General features: G+C 41.4%; 3 protein-coding genes across 4 annotated transcripts in view; 2 read left to right on the top strand and 1 right to left on the bottom strand.

The window, feature by feature from the left end:
• LOC131242550 (putative transferase At1g60990, chloroplastic) overlaps window positions 1-19,713 on the top strand; it is a 33,529-nt gene that overhangs the window by 6,043 nt on the left and 7,773 nt on the right. The window contains exons 4-8 of one of the 2 annotated variants that reach the window (XM_058241269.1): window positions 14,562-14,635; window positions 14,739-14,804; window positions 14,919-14,983; window positions 17,450-17,537; window positions 17,641-17,706. In XM_058241269.1, the coding sequence (XP_058097252.1) occupies window positions 14,562-14,635; window positions 14,739-14,804; window positions 14,919-14,983; window positions 17,450-17,537; window positions 17,641-17,706 (359 nt within the window). Of the gene's footprint in view, window positions 1-14,561; window positions 14,636-14,731; window positions 14,805-14,918; window positions 14,984-17,449; window positions 17,538-17,640; window positions 17,707-19,713 lie in introns of both variants that reach the window. The other variant, XM_058241270.1, reaches the window with a different exon arrangement.
• On the bottom strand, window positions 1,471-3,676 carry LOC131242552 (uncharacterized). The gene is made up of 3 exons (XM_058241272.1): window positions 3,461-3,676; window positions 3,298-3,373; window positions 1,471-3,220 (listed from the first exon to the last, which is right to left on the bottom strand). The coding sequence occupies exons 1-3, from the start codon at window positions 3,611-3,613 to the stop codon at window positions 2,877-2,879; spliced, it is 573 nt and encodes a 190-aa protein (XP_058097255.1). The 5' UTR covers window positions 3,614-3,676; the 3' UTR covers window positions 1,471-2,876.
• On the top strand, window positions 8,689-10,725 carry LOC131242551 (uncharacterized). Its single transcript, XM_058241271.1, has 4 exons — window positions 8,689-9,797; window positions 9,888-10,018; window positions 10,102-10,177; window positions 10,235-10,725. The coding sequence occupies exons 1-4, from the start codon at window positions 9,587-9,589 to the stop codon at window positions 10,585-10,587; spliced, it is 771 nt and encodes a 256-aa protein (XP_058097254.1). The 5' UTR covers window positions 8,689-9,586; the 3' UTR covers window positions 10,588-10,725.

Below are 19,713 nucleotides of genomic sequence, written 5' to 3'. Positions count from 1 at the left end.
TTTGTTTACATACTTAGTATGCAAGATAACTGTTCCACATAGCTAATCTATCTTCCCATATTTGGTGCTAGAGATATCTGGTGCTAGAGTTCTGTCTTAGTATTTGCATCTCTCCACCACCATTTGCCCAACATTCAACATTGTCTTCATCAAAGCCTTATGCAAGAATTACTGTGGGTATGCTCCAATTTATAACAGATCTTTGCCTGACAATGCGTGTCGAAATTGTAGAGATTTTTTTTTTTTAAAAAGCCAGGATCACCTTTCATCCTCGGTTTTAGACCTTCTGCCATTTGATAAAGTTAAACATTTTTGGGGTTATTCCTGCTTCATAGAAAGTGGTGTGGATATGTTCCAATTTGTTGCATTTGGAAACTTATAGGTAAACGCGCAGTAGAACACTAGACTAGAGAATGTGTCTTTGAGAAGCACTATCTTGCATTGGAGCAACGAACTGGTACTCCACTCCTATCTAAATTGCAAGTATTCCTCCTTGTGGAGTAGGCTCCCAAGAATATCAAAATATGGATAGGCATTAGGCAACAATCTTCCACAGCACTCCTTACATTTATCTGCTATTGGGAGTTACTTCAATAAATGGAATGCATAACAATATGACCTCCAAATTCCTCAAATCACCACACGCTATGTCATCCTTCTCAGTTTTGAACTAGTGGTTTGCATTACTAGGGTTGAAAGGAAGATTGTCATGGAGCCAAAGAAAAAAAAAAAAAAGAAGAAGAAGAAAAAGAAAAAGAAAAAGAAAAGGAAAAAAAAGAAGAAGAAAAGAAGAAGAAGAAGGTCATGGGAGCCATTTTCATTGCCCCAGGCCGCACTAGATCCCTACCACACCTCTTGCCCATCTCGACTAATAGCCAACCTTGGCTGCAGGTGAAATTTGTAATTGTTTGGTAATCAACAATCACACTTTTCACTGCAGGCCTATTTCTTATCGCCTCAAGCATCAAATCAATGCAATGGGTTGCACACGGGATCTAGTACATGTACTTCTTCATTAACTCATTTACCTCCACAAATTTGCTCCCATTGTCCATGACAAACTGCACCACGTTTTTCCTGCCAACATCCTTCATCATATATTTCATCAACTCATAAATGTAACGTAAGTTTTTTATCTCATTACTTGCATCAGTGGATTTCAAGAACATGGTCCCCAGTAACCATGTAATTTATGACAGACATCTTCGTCGGTCATAAATGAAGATCTAGTGAGTTGATCTCCCACGATGGCCTGAACTCACCAAAGTATTGCTCTTGTAATCTTACGTGGTATAGGTGGCTTTACATTCTCGCTTCCACATTGTACTTCAACAATCATATTCTTAAAGTGCGGGCTGGTTGTTGCATTTGTTGGCACCAGTGTTCGAAATATCGATATCGCACTATGTATCGCACCCTTGGGATACAGATACGTATCGTTATCACACGGGATATATTGTTTGTATCGCATAATTTATTGCACTTTTTGGGAAACATGGGGAAACATTAAGAAAATGGTTGAATTTTTTAATGAAACTTGGGGGATTGTTAAAAAAGCCCTTAATACACACTTTTAAATCATAACATCTCAAAAAAAATATGCACATAATAAGTTTGCTTTGTATAAGGTCCTAAGCTATGCGATGTTTAACTGAACTAATGCAACTATATTTAAATTGGATGCATGATATTTATAAATATATCATAGTCATGTATGAAAACACAACCAATTCATTGAAAAGCAAAAGAAGAATTGAAGAAGTAAAATTTGAGAAATATACATATCAATGATGGGGACTAGTTGTGGTCTAGACCCACGTAGAGTTGCGTGGTTGCTCGTAATCATCATCTCCATCTCAATGGGACTGGGCATAGTACTGTTGCTCCACAAATCGACAATATTGTGCCTAGGTCATAGTAGAGTAGTATCAGTTAAGATACTCCTTGACATAACGCTGGTACTCATCCTCTCCGAATTGAATCAATACGCCCATCCGTGGGTACTGCGTAATCATCACAGTCTGTAACTGATATGGATCTGGGAAGGGCACATATGAAGTTCCTTGGTATCCATATTGTTGGCCATATCCATACTGCTGCTCATATCCTTGCCCATATGCAAAAGTGAACTCCTGACGAGGGTTGAAAAATGATGTGTCGTAACTGCTAGAGTCACTCGTCGCATATCCACTAGGTCCATATCCATGCCCATACTGTGGCACAGAACTTGAGCTACTCTCCTGTGTTTGTGATCCAGATTCATGTTGTGGCCTATAACTCGAGCTCCCCTCCCTCGTCCGTGATCCAAATCTAGAGCCACTTCGCTTGCCACGAACGCTTGTGTCTCTCATGCATTTTGCCAGCAGCTCCTCCTCAATATCTGAAAGTTTATGAGTCTTCTTTTTCTGCAGTAGCTTTTGACGTGTGTACGTCTTATTGTAAACAAGACGGGGTCGTGGTTCTCCTAGACGAGAACCATGGTCAGGGTCCTGCGTAGAATGATCGAAATTCTTCTCCCCGGTGAAAGGGTTAAGAGGCCTCTTATCCTGACTCACACCCGCGTCGCCACCATCGTCGTCGCCATCATCATCATCATCATCATCATCCTTACTGTTATTAGAGTCATCGTCACCCTTATCGCCGCCATCATCATCACCAGACTCATTCCCCGCATCACTATTTGACTCAGTCTTGGTGTCAGACAATGTCTCCCCGCCACATGTCTCACGTGATAGTGAATGCCGCAGGCTGCCCTTCAGCCTCCTCGTCAATGGGTCGAATGCATCAGTAGGAGACCTTTGCTGCTCCACATGTGCATTAACATTAATCCCTTGTCTCTCTACTTCCGCCGCAACATGTGGCTCTGGTCGCCCATCTTAGGTATCCAAGTCATCTGACCTAATCCACTGGTAAACTGGGTCATCCTCCACATCCTCAGCATATGCATGTTGTCCGACTGTCATCAGGTCTAATGGATCTTCCTGCGCTTTTCTTCTTCCTTCTGTGCGGAGCAGCCTCTCTCGTAACTTCATATTGTAGTGACAATACACTAGCTTCTGAAGCCTCTCATACCCTAGTCTATTACGTTTATTTGTGTGGATGAGGGAGAATGTACTCCAATTCCTTTTACAGGGTGACGAGGACACTGTCTGTGCAAGCACACGGACAGCCAGTTGTTGTAACGTCTCGTAGTCAGTCCCGTACATGGACCACCATTCGCCTGCATATCATAAGATTATTTCATTATTTTAGATTTTTCAAAATAATATAACAGTTAAGTTTACCATAGTAACTCACATGCCATCATGGTGTTCCTTGACTTCACTGCAGGGTGGCACCCAAACATTCTAACCACGTCGCGGAATTTAACAATCTGTTGATAGCGTATAACAACCAGAATAAATATTGAATGGTTGAGATAAAGATAATGAGAATGTAAGTGCAGATCATATTTATTTACCTCACTACCAAAGGTGCCTTTCCCCGGACAGTCGAGGAATAAGTGATCGTACACCTCATGTACAACCCTCTTTAATGAATTATCTTCGAAGAGATTTCGGCTGTAGTGGTATTTGGGATTCAGGAAATACGCTGAAAACCAACATATACACATCAGTACAACCCTCGTTTATTGTTGCATATGGAAAAATAATAATAATAATCATATAGGTACGTACTAGCCTGATGTAGTAGGTGATCAAGCGTCTTTTCTCAATGGTCATTTATTATTGCATGCACCCACTTATATGCATTGAGAGCTTTAACCATGATGGCCTCTTTCATCAGTTGTATGGACGGATACAATGACCCCATTGATGGATTTGTCTCATTGTCCATCATCCTCAACACCACATAAATGGGCTCTAGAATACCCACAACATCATGCATGCAATCCCAAAATAAATTTCTCAGCACCAGTTCCTTGATGTGGTAGGTCACTTTCGTCAACCTCTTTCTCCATTCTTCGTAATCATGAGAGGCGAAAAGCTCTCGTAAGCCTTGTTTGTGTTTAAGAAGGCTACTTAAGGCGATATAGTTTGTGACAAACCGCGTCGCCCCGGGGCGCACTATATCCCCACCACACCTTTCACGCATCGCGGCTAATAACCAGGTGTGGTTGTATACGAAGTTTGTAATGAGTCGTGCATCAGTAATTACGGTCTTCACCAACGGCCTATCTCCGATTGCCTCCAGCATGAGATCGATGCAATGGGCTGCGCAGGGGGTCCAGTATATTTGATACTTACGCTGAATATCCTTCCTCGCCTTGACAAATGCACTCTCATTATCCGTAACAAACTGCGCAATATTTTTCCTCCCAACATCTTGCATGACGTCATGCATTAGTTTGTAAATGTAGTTAGAATCTTTAATCTTACTACTCGCAACTATATACTTTAGGAACACCGCCCATCCCCTGGAATAGACTATAAAATTTATGACTGACATCTTCGTCGGTCCGGTCCAACTGTCACACATGACGGTGTAGTCGCACATCTCCCATGACTGCTTATACGAATCGACGTATGTCTTCATCTCTGCATGTTCATCATCCAAGTACTTCCCCATGATCTGTGCGGGTGTGGGCAGCTACACACCCTCACCCCCACGTTGCACTTCACTTATCTTATTTTTGAAGTGCGGGCTTGTTGCGGCATTCACGGGGATTTAATCGTATATAAAAAACTTTGCTATAAATTTTTTAACTTTTTTCCTCACATCTCCTCCACTAAACATCTCTTTTATTTTCTTTTATGTCTCTCCTGCCTCTTTGTACATCCTCGTATCTGAAGGTAGATCTGGCACCCGCATGCTACTACTCTTGCACATGCCCTATATTCCTCCCCGCCTACTACCCTCCCCTGATCCACCCCTAACACTCCCCCCTATTCCACTCCCCTACCACGCTCATGAATAGACCCCTCAAATCTAGGCCTACTCGTGTCCCACCTCCTATCCTGATCCCTCTCCCACTGATCTCGCATGGACTCTTGAACTGCGCATCTGTAATTGGGATCATCATCGCCATCGAGATTCACTACATCCTTCTCACCTACATATGATGGCCGCCCCAACTCCTCCCTAATCTCCCTCTCTCGTGCATGTCGTTCATCTTTTGACTTCACATTTTTTTTTCAATATGGTCCTCATCTCTTCTTGCACATCCTGTGTGCACTTAGGGCAATCCACAACATTGCGATACCCTCCTGCTAAATGCTCCTTTAAGAGGGTTGCCCCACTACTCCTCGATACATGGGCACATAAATTACAAATACTCCCAAATCGATTATCGAGAATGGGCCGACCGTACGTCCACCCTATATCAGGTTGTCTCCCTCCTCTTCCTCCCGACATATTTTATCTGTAAAATAATATTTTATCTATCCATTGAGAATGGATAGAGCCAAAATCGGATAGATCCACCACTCAGATAGGCCACACCACATGGAACAATAAGAATTGATGCCAACAATAGGTTAGTAATTAGGGGCCACCATAATGTGGATCTTCAATCAAAGCCGTTAATCAGGTGTAACTCACTAAAATAAAGAGAAGGTACAAAATTCATCCTTATAAAAGAAACTCAGGTGGGCCTCACGACATGAATTTATCAATTTGGAAGCAGTTTTACATCGTTCCCATTGGTGTGGCCCACAATAGTTTTTTAATAAGGCTTATATTTTGTTTGTACGAATCATCGGATGAACGGTGGATTTTACATTTACAGCATGTTTTACCCTACAGAGCTGTGACTGGTTTATTCCCAGCATGTTTTCACTTCATACAGGTGTGTATATCAGGTCGGATGGAAAGTAAATGACATTGTGGACTGTGAAGTGACGTCACCAAGTTCTGTAGGGCCCACCATGATGTATGTGTTGTATCCATACCGTCCATCCATTTAGAGATATCATTTTAGGCCATGAAAAAAAGAATGAGTCAGATCCAAAGCTCGAGCGGACCCCACCACTGAAAACAGTGGAGAGAGTGACGCCCACCATTAAAAATTTTAAAGGCCATGAAAGTTTTCGCTAAAGCTGAAATTTGTTTTTTCCCTTCTTTCATGTCTGTCTTAACTTATAAAGAGGTTGGATCTTAGACAAACATCATAGTGGACCTTAGGAAGGTTTCAACGGTGGGCGTCCCTCTCTCCACTGTTTTCTATGGTGGGGTCCACTCCAGATATGGATCTAACTCATTATTTGTCTCATGCCTTAAAATTATCTAGCCAAATGGATGGACGGTGTAGATACAACACATACATCATGGTGGACCCCACAAAACTTGGTGACATCAATTCAGTAGCCAGTCTGGCTACACAACATGTCAATATCTAATCCGCATCCTACGCGGGAGAACTCCCCCGACACCAGCCACGGTCGGTGCTCCGTGGGCCCCACCATAATGTATTTGTTTCATCCATTCCGTTCATCCATTTTTACGGATCATTTTAGGATTTAATAAAAATAATTATAGGGATATAAATCTCAGGGGGACCACACCACAAGAAAACAATAATGATTGGATATCCACCATTTAAATCCTCCTAAAGCCCACAGCACTGTTTATTTGACATCTAATCTGTTGATTGGATCATAAAGACCCAAATGAAGGGAAAAAATAAATATCAGCTTGATCCAAAGCTTTTATGGCTCCCAAAACATTTTTAATGGTCAACGTTCATTCAACACTGTTTTTGTAATGAGGTCCACTTTATATTTCGATATACCTCATTTTTTCTCTCATAACATAAAATGATCTATAAAAATAGGTGGACAGAATGGATGAAACACATACATCATGGTGGGGCCCACAGAGCACCAACCACCAGCCATTGGCTGGTGCCCGTGGGAGTAGCCAATCCGTTTCGGACGCGGATTTCCTGCGAAAGCCTTTCGCAGGAAGTTCCTGCGCTGGGAACCCAGGTGGGGTCCACTGTGATGTTTGTGAGAAATCCTCTTTGTCCATCCGTTTTGTGAGTGCATTTTAGGATATGAGGCCAAAAATGAATCGTATCCAATACTCAAGTGGGCCGAAAACGGGATAATTGAACGTCCACAGTTGAAATATTCGTGGGCCAACAGAAGTTTTGAATCATGCTAATATTTGTGTTTTCAGTTCATCCCAGTAAGAATGACGTTATTAACGATATGGATGACATGTAAACATCGGTGGGTGTAGGGGAGAGGGACGCCCACTGTTGAAACCTTCCTAAGGTCCACTATGATGTTTATCTGAGATCCAACCTCTATATAAGTTAAGACAAACATGAAAGAAGGGAAAAAACAAATTTCAGCTTCAGTGAAAACTTTCGTTGCCCTTAGAAATTTTTAATGGTGGGCGTCACTCTGTCCACTGTTTTCAGTGGTAGGGTCCACTCGAGCTTTGGATCTGACTCATTCTTTTTTTCATGGCCTAAAATGATATCTCTAAATGGATGGATGGTGCGGATACAACACATACATCATGGTGGGCCCTACAGAACTTGGTGACGTCACTTCACGGTCCACCATGTCATTTACTTTCCATCCGACCTGATATACACACCTGTATGAAGTGAAAACATGCTGGGAATAAAACAGTCACAGCTCTATAAGGTAAAACATGCTGAAGATGTAAAATCCACCGTTCATTTGATGATCCATACATACAAAATATAAGCCCGATTAAAAAACTATTGTGGGCCACACCAATGGGAACGATGTAAAACTTCTTCCAAATTGATAAATTCACGCTATGAGGCCCACCTAATTTTCTTTTATCAGGATGAATTTTGTACCTTCTCTTTATTTTAGTGAGTTACACCTGATTAACGGCTTTGATTGAAGGTCCACATTATGGTGGCCCCTAATTACTAACCTATTGTTGGCATCAATTCTCATTATTCCATGTGGTGCGGCCCATCTGAGTGGTGGATCTATCCGATCTCAATGGATAGATAAAATATGTCGGGAGGAAGAGGAGGGAGACAACCTGATAAAGGGTGGACGTACGGTCACACCCTGATCCATAGCTCAAAGAGGTAGACTGAGTGAAAGATACCTCGTTTCAACACTGAGGTCTTGGTATCAATCCCTAGTGGGGGTGGCTTACAGTGAAGTGTGTCTGAATTGACAGTGGGGTGTACTAACAAGCTAACAAAAAAAAGAAGAAAAAAGGGTGGACGTACGGTCAGCCCATTCCCGATAATCAATTTGGGAGTATTTGTAATTTATGTGGCCATGTATCGAGGAGTGGTGGGGTAACCGCTTAAAGGAGCATTTAGCAGAAGGGTATCGCAATGTTGTGGATTGCCTCATGTGCCCACAGGATGTGCGAGAAGAGATGAGGACCATATTGAAAAAAAAATGTGAAGTCAAAAGATGAACGACATGCACGGGAAAGGGAGATTAGGGAGGAGTTGGGTTGGCCACCATATGTAGGTGAGGAGGATGTAGTGGATCTCAATGGCGATGATGATCCCGATTACAGATGCGCAGTTCAAGAGTCCATGCAGGATCAGTGGGAGAGAGATTAGGATAGGAGGTGGGACACGAGTAGGCCTATATTGAGGGGTCCATCCATGAGCGTGGTGGGAGGAGTGGAAGGGGGGAGTGTTAGGGGTGGATCAGGGGAGGGTAGTAAGCGGGGAGCAATATGGGGCATGGGCAGAAGTACAAGCATGCGGGTGTCAAATCTACCTTCAGATCCGAGGATGTACAAAGAGGCAGGAGGGACACAAGAGAAAATAAAAGAGATGTTTAGTGGAGGGGATGTGAGGAAAAAAGTTGAAAAATTTATAGCAAAGTTTTTTATATACGATCAAATCCCCGCGAATGCCGAAGCAAGCCCGCACTTCAAAAATATGATAAGTGAAGTGCAGCGTGGGGGTGAGGGTGTGCAACCGCCCACACCTGCACAGATCATGGGGAAGTACTTAGATGATGAACATGTAAAGATGAAGACATACATCGATTCGTATAAGCAGTCATGGGAGATGTACGGCTGCACCGTCATGTGTGACGGTTGGACCGGACGAACGAAAATGTCGGTCATAAATTTTATGTTCTATTCCAGGGGACGAGCAGTGTTCCTAAAGTGTATAAATGTGAGTAGTAAGATTAAATATTCTAACTGCATGTACAAACTAATGCACGACGTCATGCAAGATGTTGGGAGGAAAAACATTGTGCAGTTTGTTACGGATAATGGGAGTGCATTTGTCAAGGCGGGGAAGGATATTCAGCGCAAGTATCATATGTACTGGACCCCCTGCGCAGCCCATTGCATCGATCTCATGCTGGAGGCGATCGGAGATAGGCCGTCGATTAAGACCATAATTACCGATGCACGGCTCATCACAAACTTCGTATACAACCACACTTGGTTATTAGCCGCGATGCGCGAAAGGTGTGGTGGGGATATAGTGCGCCCCGGGGCGACGCGGTTTGCCACAAATTATATCGCCTTAAGTAGCCTTCTTAAACACAAACAGGGGTTATGAGAGCTTTTCGCCTCTCATGATTACGAAGAATGGAAAAAGAGGTTGACGAAAGTGACCTACCACATCGAGGAACTGGTGCTGGGAAATTCATTTTGGGATCGCATGCGCGGTGTTGTGGGTATTCTAGAGCCCATTTATGTGGTGTTGAGGATGGTGGACAATGAGACAAATCCATCGATGGGGTCACTGTATCCGTCCATACAGCTGATGAAAGAGGCCATCATGGTTAAAGCTCCCAATGCATATAAGTGGGTGCATGCAATAATAGACAACCGTTGGGAAAAGACGCTTGATCACCCACTACATCAAGCTAGTAAGTACCTATATGATTTTTTTTAATTTTTTTATTTCCATATGCAACAATAAACGAGGGTTGTACTGATGTGTATATGTTGGTTTTCAGCATATTTCCTGAATCCCAAATACCACTACAGCCGGAATCTCTTCAAAGATAATTCATTAAAGAGGGTTGTACATGAGGTGTACGATCACTTATTCCCCGACTGTCCGGGGAAAGGCACCTTTGGTAGTGAGGTAAATATGTTCCGCACTTACATTCTCATTATCTTCATCTCAACCATTCAATACTTATTCTGGTTGTTATATGCCATCAACAGATTGTTAAATTCCGCGACGCGGTTGAAATGTTTGGGTGCCACCCTGCAGTGAAGTCAAGGAACACCATGATGGCATGTGAGTTACTGCGGTAAACTTAACTGTTAAATAATGAAAGAATCTTATGATATGCAGGCGAATGGTGGTCCATGTACGGGACTGACTGCGAGACGTTACAACGACTAGCTGTCCGTGTGCTTGCACAGAAAATATCTTTGTCACCTTGTGAAAGGAATTGGAGTACATTCACCCTCATCCACACAAATGAACGTAATAGACTAGGGTATGAGAGGTTTCAGAAGCTAGTGTATTATCATTACAATATGAAGTTACGAGAGAGGCTGCTCCGCACAGAAGGAAGAAGAAAAGCACGGGAAGACTCACTGGACCTGATGATGGTCGGACAACATGCATTTGCTGAGGATGTGGAGGGTGACCCAGTTTACCAGTGGGTTAGGTCAGATGACTTGGATACCTCAAATGGGTGACCAGAGCCACATGTTGCGGCAGAAGCAGAGACACAAGGGATTGATGTTAATGCACATGTGGAGCAGCAGAGGTCTCCTGCTGATGCATTCAACCCATTGGCGAGAAGGCCGGAGGGCAGCCCGCGGCAGTCACTATCACGTGGGACACATGGTAAGGTGACATTGTCTAACACCGACACTGAGTCAAAGAGTGATGAGGGGAATGAGTCCGGTGATGATGATAGCGGCGATAAAGGGGACGATGACTCTAATGACAGTAAGGGTGATGATGATGATGATGATGATGGCGACGAGGATGGTGGCGACGCGGGTGTGAGTTAGGATAAGAGGCCTCTTAACCCTTTCACCAGGGAGGAGAATTTCGATCATTCCACGCAGGACCCTGACCATGGTTCTCGTCCAGGAGAACCACGACCCCGTCTTATTTACAATAAGACATACACGTGTCAAAAGTTACTACAGAAAAAGAAGACTCATAAACTTTCAGATTTTGAGGAGCTGCTGGCAAAATGCATGAGGGACATAAGTGTTCGCGGCAAGCGAGGTTGCTCTAGATTTGGATCACTGACGAGGGAGGGGAGCTCGAGTTACAGGTCACAACATGAATCTGGATCACAAACACAGGAAAGTAGCTTGAGTTCTGTGCCACAGTATGGGCATGGATATGGATCTAGTGGATATGTGACGAGTGACTCTAGCAGTTACAGCACGTCATTTTCAACCCTGGTCAGGAGTTCACTTCTACATATGGGCAAGGATATGAGCAGCAGTATGGATATGGCCAACAATATGGATACCGAGGAGCTTCATATGTGCCCTTCCCAGATCCATATCAGTTACAGACTGTGATGATTACGCAGTACCCACGGATGGGCGTCTTGATTCAGTTCGGAGAAGATGAGTACTAGCGTTATGTCAGGGAGTATCTTAACTGGTACTACTCTACTATGACCTGGGCACAATATTGTCGATTTGTAGAGTAGCAGTACTATGTCCAGCCCCGTCGAGATGGAGATGATGATTACAAGCCACCACTCAACTCTATGTGGGTCTAGACCACAACTAGTCCCCATCATTGATATATATATTTCTCAAATTTTACTTCTTCAGTTCTTCTTTTGCTTTTCAATAAATTGGTTGTATTTTCATACATGACTATGATATATTTATAAATATCATGCATCCAATTTAAATATAGTTGTATTAGTTCAGTTAAACATCGCATAGCTTAGGACCCTATACAAAGGAAACTTATTATGTGTATTTTTTTTTTTTTGAGATGTTATGATTTAAAAGTGTGTATTAAGGGCTTTTTTAACAATCCCCAAAGTTTCATTAAAAAATTCAACCATTTTCTCAATGTTTCCCAAAAAGTGCGATAAATTATGCGATACAAATGATATATCCTGTGCAATAACCGATACATATCTGTATCCCAAGGGTGCGATACATAGTGCGATACCGATATTTCGAACACTGCCAACAATAATGGAGACAAAATCGCGCGATATCGACGATATATCGGCCAATATCTAAATTTTGTATTTTTTGGTATCTTCTGGGGGTTACCGCGAGGGTTTCGTCTTGCAAGGGTGCGATAACGATAATATCAGCCGATAGTATCGATATTTTGAACACTGGTTGGCACATAGTTATAAATGAAAATTTTTGCAGCAAACTTCCCTACCCCTTTCCTCACATCCCCTCCACTCCACAAATCCTTTAGCCACTTCTACTTTTTCCCATCCCCTCTATACATTGTTTGATCTAAAGGTACATCCAACACACATTCTACTACTGTGGTGCATACTAAAATTACTCAACCCCCCTACTACCATCACCTCTCCTGCTTCCATCACCCCCTCGATTGCTACTCCCGCTTCACTCCCCATACCAATTTCCTGCATAGACCCCTCAAAAGTGGGCCTACTCACCTCCTATCACCTTGTTTGATCCCAATCCCACTACTCCCGTAATAACTTATTAACAACACATTTATAATTAGGATCACCCTCATACCCATCCACCTCCTCTACTTTCCCAAGGCTCTGTGCTGGCCACGCTAACTCCTTGAACTCTCTCTCTCATGCGTAACACGGTCATCTCTAATCTCCACCTATTTCCTCAACACCTCCTTCATCTTCGCTCTCACCTACTTCAGAGCACTTGGGCAATCGACAATATTCTGATACCCCCCCACTAAGTATTCATTCAAGCAAAACATCCTTCGCTCTTCAGCATGTGCCTTAATAATTACACCTGAACCCAAATTGATTGTCGGGAAGCGGCATCCCGTGCTGCCAACCAATGTTACGTTACCTCCCATTTCTAGACATACTCTACTTGCAAAAGAAGATTAAGCAGATAGGGTGATAGCAGATTCAATGTCATGAATACATAAATATTAAACCTAAATAACTGTTGATCAATATGAAATTTATTTATTTTTAATTAAAAGTTTTTAATTTCAAAAAATTCAAAAACCTTCGTCAATTTGTAGATCAGCCTATAACATGTATAATGGGTGAAATTGAGGAAATTTTGGATTATTCCCAATTTCCTCCAATTTTTCCAAATTTGCATATTAGAGTGTAATTGATATTAATATCAGCAAACACTCATAAACGCCTGCAAATGAAGGCTAAATAACCGCTAATCAAACTGGATTTTTTGAAATATATATATATATATATATATATATATATATATATATATACACACACACAAAAAATCCACAGACTTTTGTCAATCTAATATCAGCCGCTAGCATTTCCAATATAATTTTTCTATGGTCTAATTGCAATTTAAATGACCAAAATGGGGGAAATTTCACATTTCCTCAATTTTCCCCAAATCCTCGAAATGCAGGTTGGTAGTCCATGATTGAGCATGCAAAATATGAGAAATCTATTCCATCTTAGTTCTATTGATTCCAAGTGATTTACACACAATTTAAAAAATAAAAAAACAAATAAATAAAACTCACTGCTTGAAAATGGTCCACCCACTATCTGATCTTGAATTCAGCAAAAAAAAAAAAAAAAGAGGGAAGAAACAGTTTTTTCTCCAAATTCGAAGAGGGTTGGTCAGATTCACCTCAAGAATTGATTAGAAGTGGATGATTTGACAAAAAAAGGGATTTTGTAAATTAAAATTTTTTTTTAAAAAAAAAAATCGAATTTTTTCGTCACCTCGTCTGTTGCGATGTATTTTTTTCCTCACCTCTTGTCTGTTGCGATGTATCGACGACACTATCATCGATACATCATTATACATTGAATATCTTCGCAATGTATCGATATATCATACATCATGATATATCGCCGACACCGAAAAATGCATCTACTTCAATGGGGTTTCGTATATCAGCCAATATTAATATTGCAAACACTATTGTCTCCAATGCTAGGACCTTCGCCAGGACTTTATGTAGGCTTGTGAGGCAAAACTCACATTCAGTAGAGCCCTGACTGAGTTTCTCATTTTCTTGATTCCAGTATTTTGATCTTAGGGGTTATGAAGTTCCATCATATATGTTTGCATACATGCAATTTAGTTAGGTCATATTGCGGGGTTAAAAGGTTCTTGGACTCAGGAAATAGATCATGTTCTTCTCCTTGGGGGTGCCTTGTCAGTTAAATCTGCTGTCTGAGCTTCTGAGGTTCATTTGTGCTGAACCATTTCAAATCAACTCATTGGCATGGTTTAATGCTTCTATTATTGATTGAATGCAATCTTGACACTCCAAACGGGTGTTGTATCATGTCCCAGCACCTCATGTTATTGCACAAATACCAATGCTGATATGCATGCCATGCCCATGACAAACCTGGATAACAGCTGTTGGTTGGAAGCCTGGCTCCCTTTAATATTCAATAAGGGTACTTCTGTGGACCTTTGGTGCTTATAGACGGTTAGATTCTTTCTAATTTTTTTTCTTCTGCATGAAATTTGTGGATTGAAATAACATCTAGTCACTGGAGAAGACCGAATTCAGTTTCTTCACAACCAAAGCACAGCAAATTTTGAAAGTCTCCATGAAGGGCAGGTGAGTTATGGAACTTCTCATTTCTCCTGTATTTCTAGTCTCAAATTTTCTCCCATGCTGGAGTTCTGGTTACTGATAGGAGCTTCTCCATTGAAGTTGCCAGGGATGCGACACTGTTTTTGTTACTCCAACAGCTCGAACAATAGACATTGCTTATGCATGGGTTATGGTAAATTTCATTACAGGCTCTCTCTTTCTGTCTTTTCTTTTCTTTTACCTTTGAGTTGTTATTTTAGTTGTCATATGTGTTCTGAACTTGTAGCAGTGATTATTTTGATTACAGAGAAATGCCATTACAATGCTCGTTTCGCCAACAACATGCAAAAGCATAATTGAAATGCTTAACAAGTATGCCCACAACATATCTTTTCATTTAGTTATTTTTTTTTATATTTAAATGAAATATATCATACATGGACTGATTCAATTTTTGTGCTGCTTGCTTGATTTTGTGAGAAATTTCTCCTTTTGGATATTCTGGGTGTGAATTCATGGCTTTTTGCAACCTATCATCCAAGGACTCCAAACAACAGGGCACAAGACATGGTCCCTTGAATCCCGCTCTAGTGTTTTGTTGAATATGTTGTCAATTCTAGCATTGTGATCATTCAGGTTGACAATAAATTTGAGATATTTGGACTCTTGAGAAGGAATTTTCTTTTTTAATTGGATGATTCAAGTTGGGTATTTATTCTTAGTCGTGAATGGTTGAGGGATATCATCAGTATGAAACATTTTTGTGTCATAGATCCAAGGCAATGTGCTTATGGAAGCAGATTATAACTATATGTGTGAAAACTATGCCCAATTTTATTCAGATTGGCAAGCCAAACATTGTGTTGGGGAAAGCTTGGTAGATGCTATTGAAAACTTCTTTAAGAACCTCTCTAAATTTGAGTTGGGTTTTCATTCTGAGTATGAGGCAGTCCTTTGTCATGCTCCCCAATTATGGTCTATTCTAGAAAAGGCTTTTGCTAAAACCATTAAGAAAAAAAACCTTTCCCTAAAGAGGAGGTTTTCGGTTATTCCTTGTGTACTTGTAATTCTCTCCTTTCATGGGCAGAAACCATCCCTTGAACCCATCCAGGCAAGGAGCTCTACCAACAGCTCAAGAGTTTGTCAATCTCTTTGCTATGTTTGGGATGACATAAACTTTTTTTTTGGGTGCTGATGTGCTAGCAAACTTCATGAATGGCTTTAAGAAATTAACAGAAGAGCTAGCAACATATCCTTATATTGACGACCTCTACTTTATGCATTACAATGATGTGGAAGAGTTCTTTATGTATCATCACCAAGGTTTTGAATAATGATATCGGGCAGCATATCAGTTGGGCCCAAAAATGATATGATATGGGATGTATTGGTCCGTATTGACCAAAAAATTTCTGTGTGCAATTATTTTTTTTGGAGAATTATGAAGACAAGGAAAAGTGCAAAACCCCGGAATCTATCATTTCTTAATGCTTTTAACATTTATTCAATGGTGTATTAGATTATTCTTTGATAAGAATGTTAGTCTACTGTTTGATCTATTGAAAGTCAACTAAATTAGGCCCTAATTGAACATGGATCAAGCATGCTTTGATTGATTATGGCCTATCATATTGAAATGCAACAAAAAGAAGACAAAAAAGCGGGAAAAGAAGAAGAAGATAATTTTCCCCTTTTCTATTTATTTTTTTATCAAAATTGTTCATTCCACTTCAACTCGCTAAATATCACGCAAATCTTGTGTTTTGAATCTTGATCCCCAAAATAAGCCTAGATCTAGTGTAAAATGATTTTTAAGCTTCATCCATTGTTGAAATGAAGCAAGTAAAAAAATAGAGAAAAGTTGGAAAAGAAAGAAAAAAGTTTGAAATGGGTTGTATTGACTGCATCTACTCCTTATCATGGCGATACAAGGCGTATTAGCCATATCAGCTGTTATGGGCTGATATGCACCCTCCCATTTTTTTTTTTTTGAAACGGACCGGTTCACCCCCATATCTTGTAATGGGGGTGGCCAATATGGTTCAAAACACACTTTGTGTTTTTATGTGGACTATAGATTGATTCAAAGCTGTACAAACATGAAGAGTACATAATGTTTGGTGGTGTTCGTTTAAACACGAACACAAGGATGGAAGTTGTACACACATAAGAACTAGGGGTGTACACCAAGTCGAGCTAGCCTCAGCTCGACTCGGCTCAGCCACTAGCTGAACCCGGCTCGAACTCAGCTCGGCTCGGTCCTGGAGCCTGACTGGCCAGCTTGGCTCAGTTCTGTCAGCAGCTTGGGCCAGTTCAAGCCGAGTTCGCTTGTGCAGCATTTTCACAAACACATGGACTGCACCTACAAAATCTCACTGTATGTAAAACAATGGTAGTGGCTTTACAGGTATTTTATCAAACACCTTCTAAGCAACATAAAAATCAAGAAAAAAAAATGGTATTTGTTTCATATACATACCTTCCTTGCCACCAGCCACGCTTCGTTGAGTCATTTCATCAAACACTTGGTGAGCAACATCAATATCAAAGTAACCGAGTCACCGAACTAGTTCGATTCGAGTTGGGTTTGATCCGAGTCGAGTCGAGCTGGGGCCAGCTCGAACTCATTTTCGAGCTCAAAAAATCAGCTTGACTCGGCTCGAACTCTGCTTTGAACCGAGTCGAATCAAGCTTTTTCGAGTCGAGTCAAGCGAGCTAACCGAGCTAGCTCGGTTCGTGTACACCCCTAATAAGAACTGATTTTCTATTTTCTGAACAATCTACGGAACATATTTTAGGTGTTGTGGTCACATTCTTTTTGCTTTTTCCATGATTTAGGTACATATTCTTTGCTGATAAGGTGGAAATTCACAATATCACTAAGCAGACGTGCTTTTTCATTCTCATTGGGCCAAAAAGCAACCAAGTAATTATTTGGTCATTCAGCCACTTTTTCTTATTTTAATATCATACTGTTTTGGAGGTTGAATTTGTTGTTGTTCTAATGATTACATTGGAATATACTGAAGGTAATGGAGGATTTGAATCTCGGTGATCTTGTTGGACAACCTTATGGCACACATCAGCATTATAGTGTAAGCTTTCTTTCATAATGAACTTGTGCTATCCTCACTGTGTTTCCTTGTTGGATGTGCATGCTTATCGTTATGAGGATCTCTAATACCCGGATGCTTGCATATGCTCTGCATGCCGTGTCAGTCAGGGTAATGCGGGGGCATTTTCACACCGGGCTCGAGTGGGGTGGCCTGTGGGATGCAGGGGCACACTTGGGGTGGGTGGCCCACATAACCCATGAATTTGGGGCCTGCGTGAGGTGGGTGGCTTGTGTAGGGCGGAACCCATGAGGAGAGTTCGGCCGAGGACCTAACCCATGGATTTGAGGCCTGGGCTATGAGATAAAGGGATTAATTTGTCATGCTCTATCAGTTCAAGCTTTTAAAGCAAGTGGCTAATTATCTTGCATCAAATTGGCATTAGAGTGGGAGGTCTCGTGTTTGAGACTCCTCACTAAGGGTGATTAATGCAAGGGCATTTTCACACCGGACTCGAGTGGGGTGGCCTGTGGGATGCAGGGGCACACTCAGGGTGGGTGGCCCGCATAACCTATGGATTTGGGGCCCATGTGAGGCGAGTGGCTCATGTAGGGTGGAACCCATGGATTTGGGGCCTGGGCTATGAGATAAAGGGATTAATTCAGCATGCTCTATCAGTTCAAGCTTTTAGAGCATGTGGTTAATTGTCCTGCATCATAGGGTACCATACTGATATTGGTAACGGATACCTGTAGATTACTTGTAGAGTATGTTCTAACTTTTAACGTAGCCCCATTTTGTTAGCTTCATTTTTAAAGAAAATTCTGTAGTGGCCTTCTTTCATTTCCAAATTTGCTTGCAAAAAGTCCTTGCATTAGTATGATTTCATTGACCACGTAAGGGCGATCCATCTTGATGATGAATTCCACGATAATGAGAAATAGAAATTAATCATTCGATGTCTACTTGTTCTCCCTTATTCAATTCCCAATGAACAACATGATCTTCATCGATTATTTGTTCAATTTGGTCGATCTAATACTTTCTTAACTCATTCATCCTGATTCTCCCACTAATACCTAATCGATGACGAACCTGAATGGTTTTTTTTTTAAGGTCCAATTCCATCCATTTTTGTTGAGGCAATCCTGACTTGTTTATCGGGAACTAATCTAGCTAATGAGATATATGACATTCTTAATCATTCCTGATGCAGGACAATTAACCACTTGCTCTAAAAGCTCGAATTGATAGAGCATGGGGAATCAATCCCTTTATCTCAAAGCCCAAGCCCTACATCCCATGGATTAGGACCTCGGCCGAACCCCCCTCGTGGACCCCATTCTTGATCCTTCTTAATGCAAGACAATTAACCGCTTGCTCTAAAAGATCTAACTGATAGAGTGTGGTGAATCAATCCTTTTATCTCATAGCCCAGGCCCCACATCCCATGGGTTAGGACTTAGGCCGAACCCCCCTTGTGGGCCCCACTTCACATGGGTTCCGCTTCACACAAGTTACCCGCTTTACATGGGTGGGGCCCGCCTCACACAGGCCACCCACCTCAAGTGTGCCCCCACATCCCACAAGCCACCCTACTCAAGCCCGATGTGAAAATGCCCTTGCATTAGTTCATTTCCTTGGCCTTCTCGGCTCGAATCATGAATGGGTTGTCTCCCTCTACTTTTACTCACCGAAACAAGTAGAGTTCACCGAACGTCCGGGGTCAGTTGCAAAAGCACTAATCATATTGATAAAAAAGCATATGTTGTAGTCGTTGTGAATGTGTGTGTCCATATATGCGCATGATAATACAAAAAACAAATAAAACTGGTCAAATGCTTAACTAAGAGTCAATAGTTAAATATAAATAGCATGCTAGGAATTGGAAATTGAGATCTTTATCTATATCCAAAGTTTTGGGAAATGGAGAGTTTTATGCCCATTTGCATCTTTTTGTTTGTATCAATATCCATATCTAGGTATCATAGGTGTGCATGCTTTGGAATAGCATACTTATTTGATTGCAGGCAAATTTTATTTCCTATG

This window comes from Magnolia sinica, chromosome 4 (assembly GCF_029962835.1).
Source record: "Magnolia sinica isolate HGM2019 chromosome 4, MsV1, whole genome shotgun sequence".
Lineage (NCBI taxonomy): Eukaryota > Viridiplantae > Streptophyta > Magnoliopsida > Magnoliales > Magnoliaceae > Magnolia > Magnolia sinica.
This window is presented reverse-complemented; position numbering and strand designations above follow the sequence as displayed.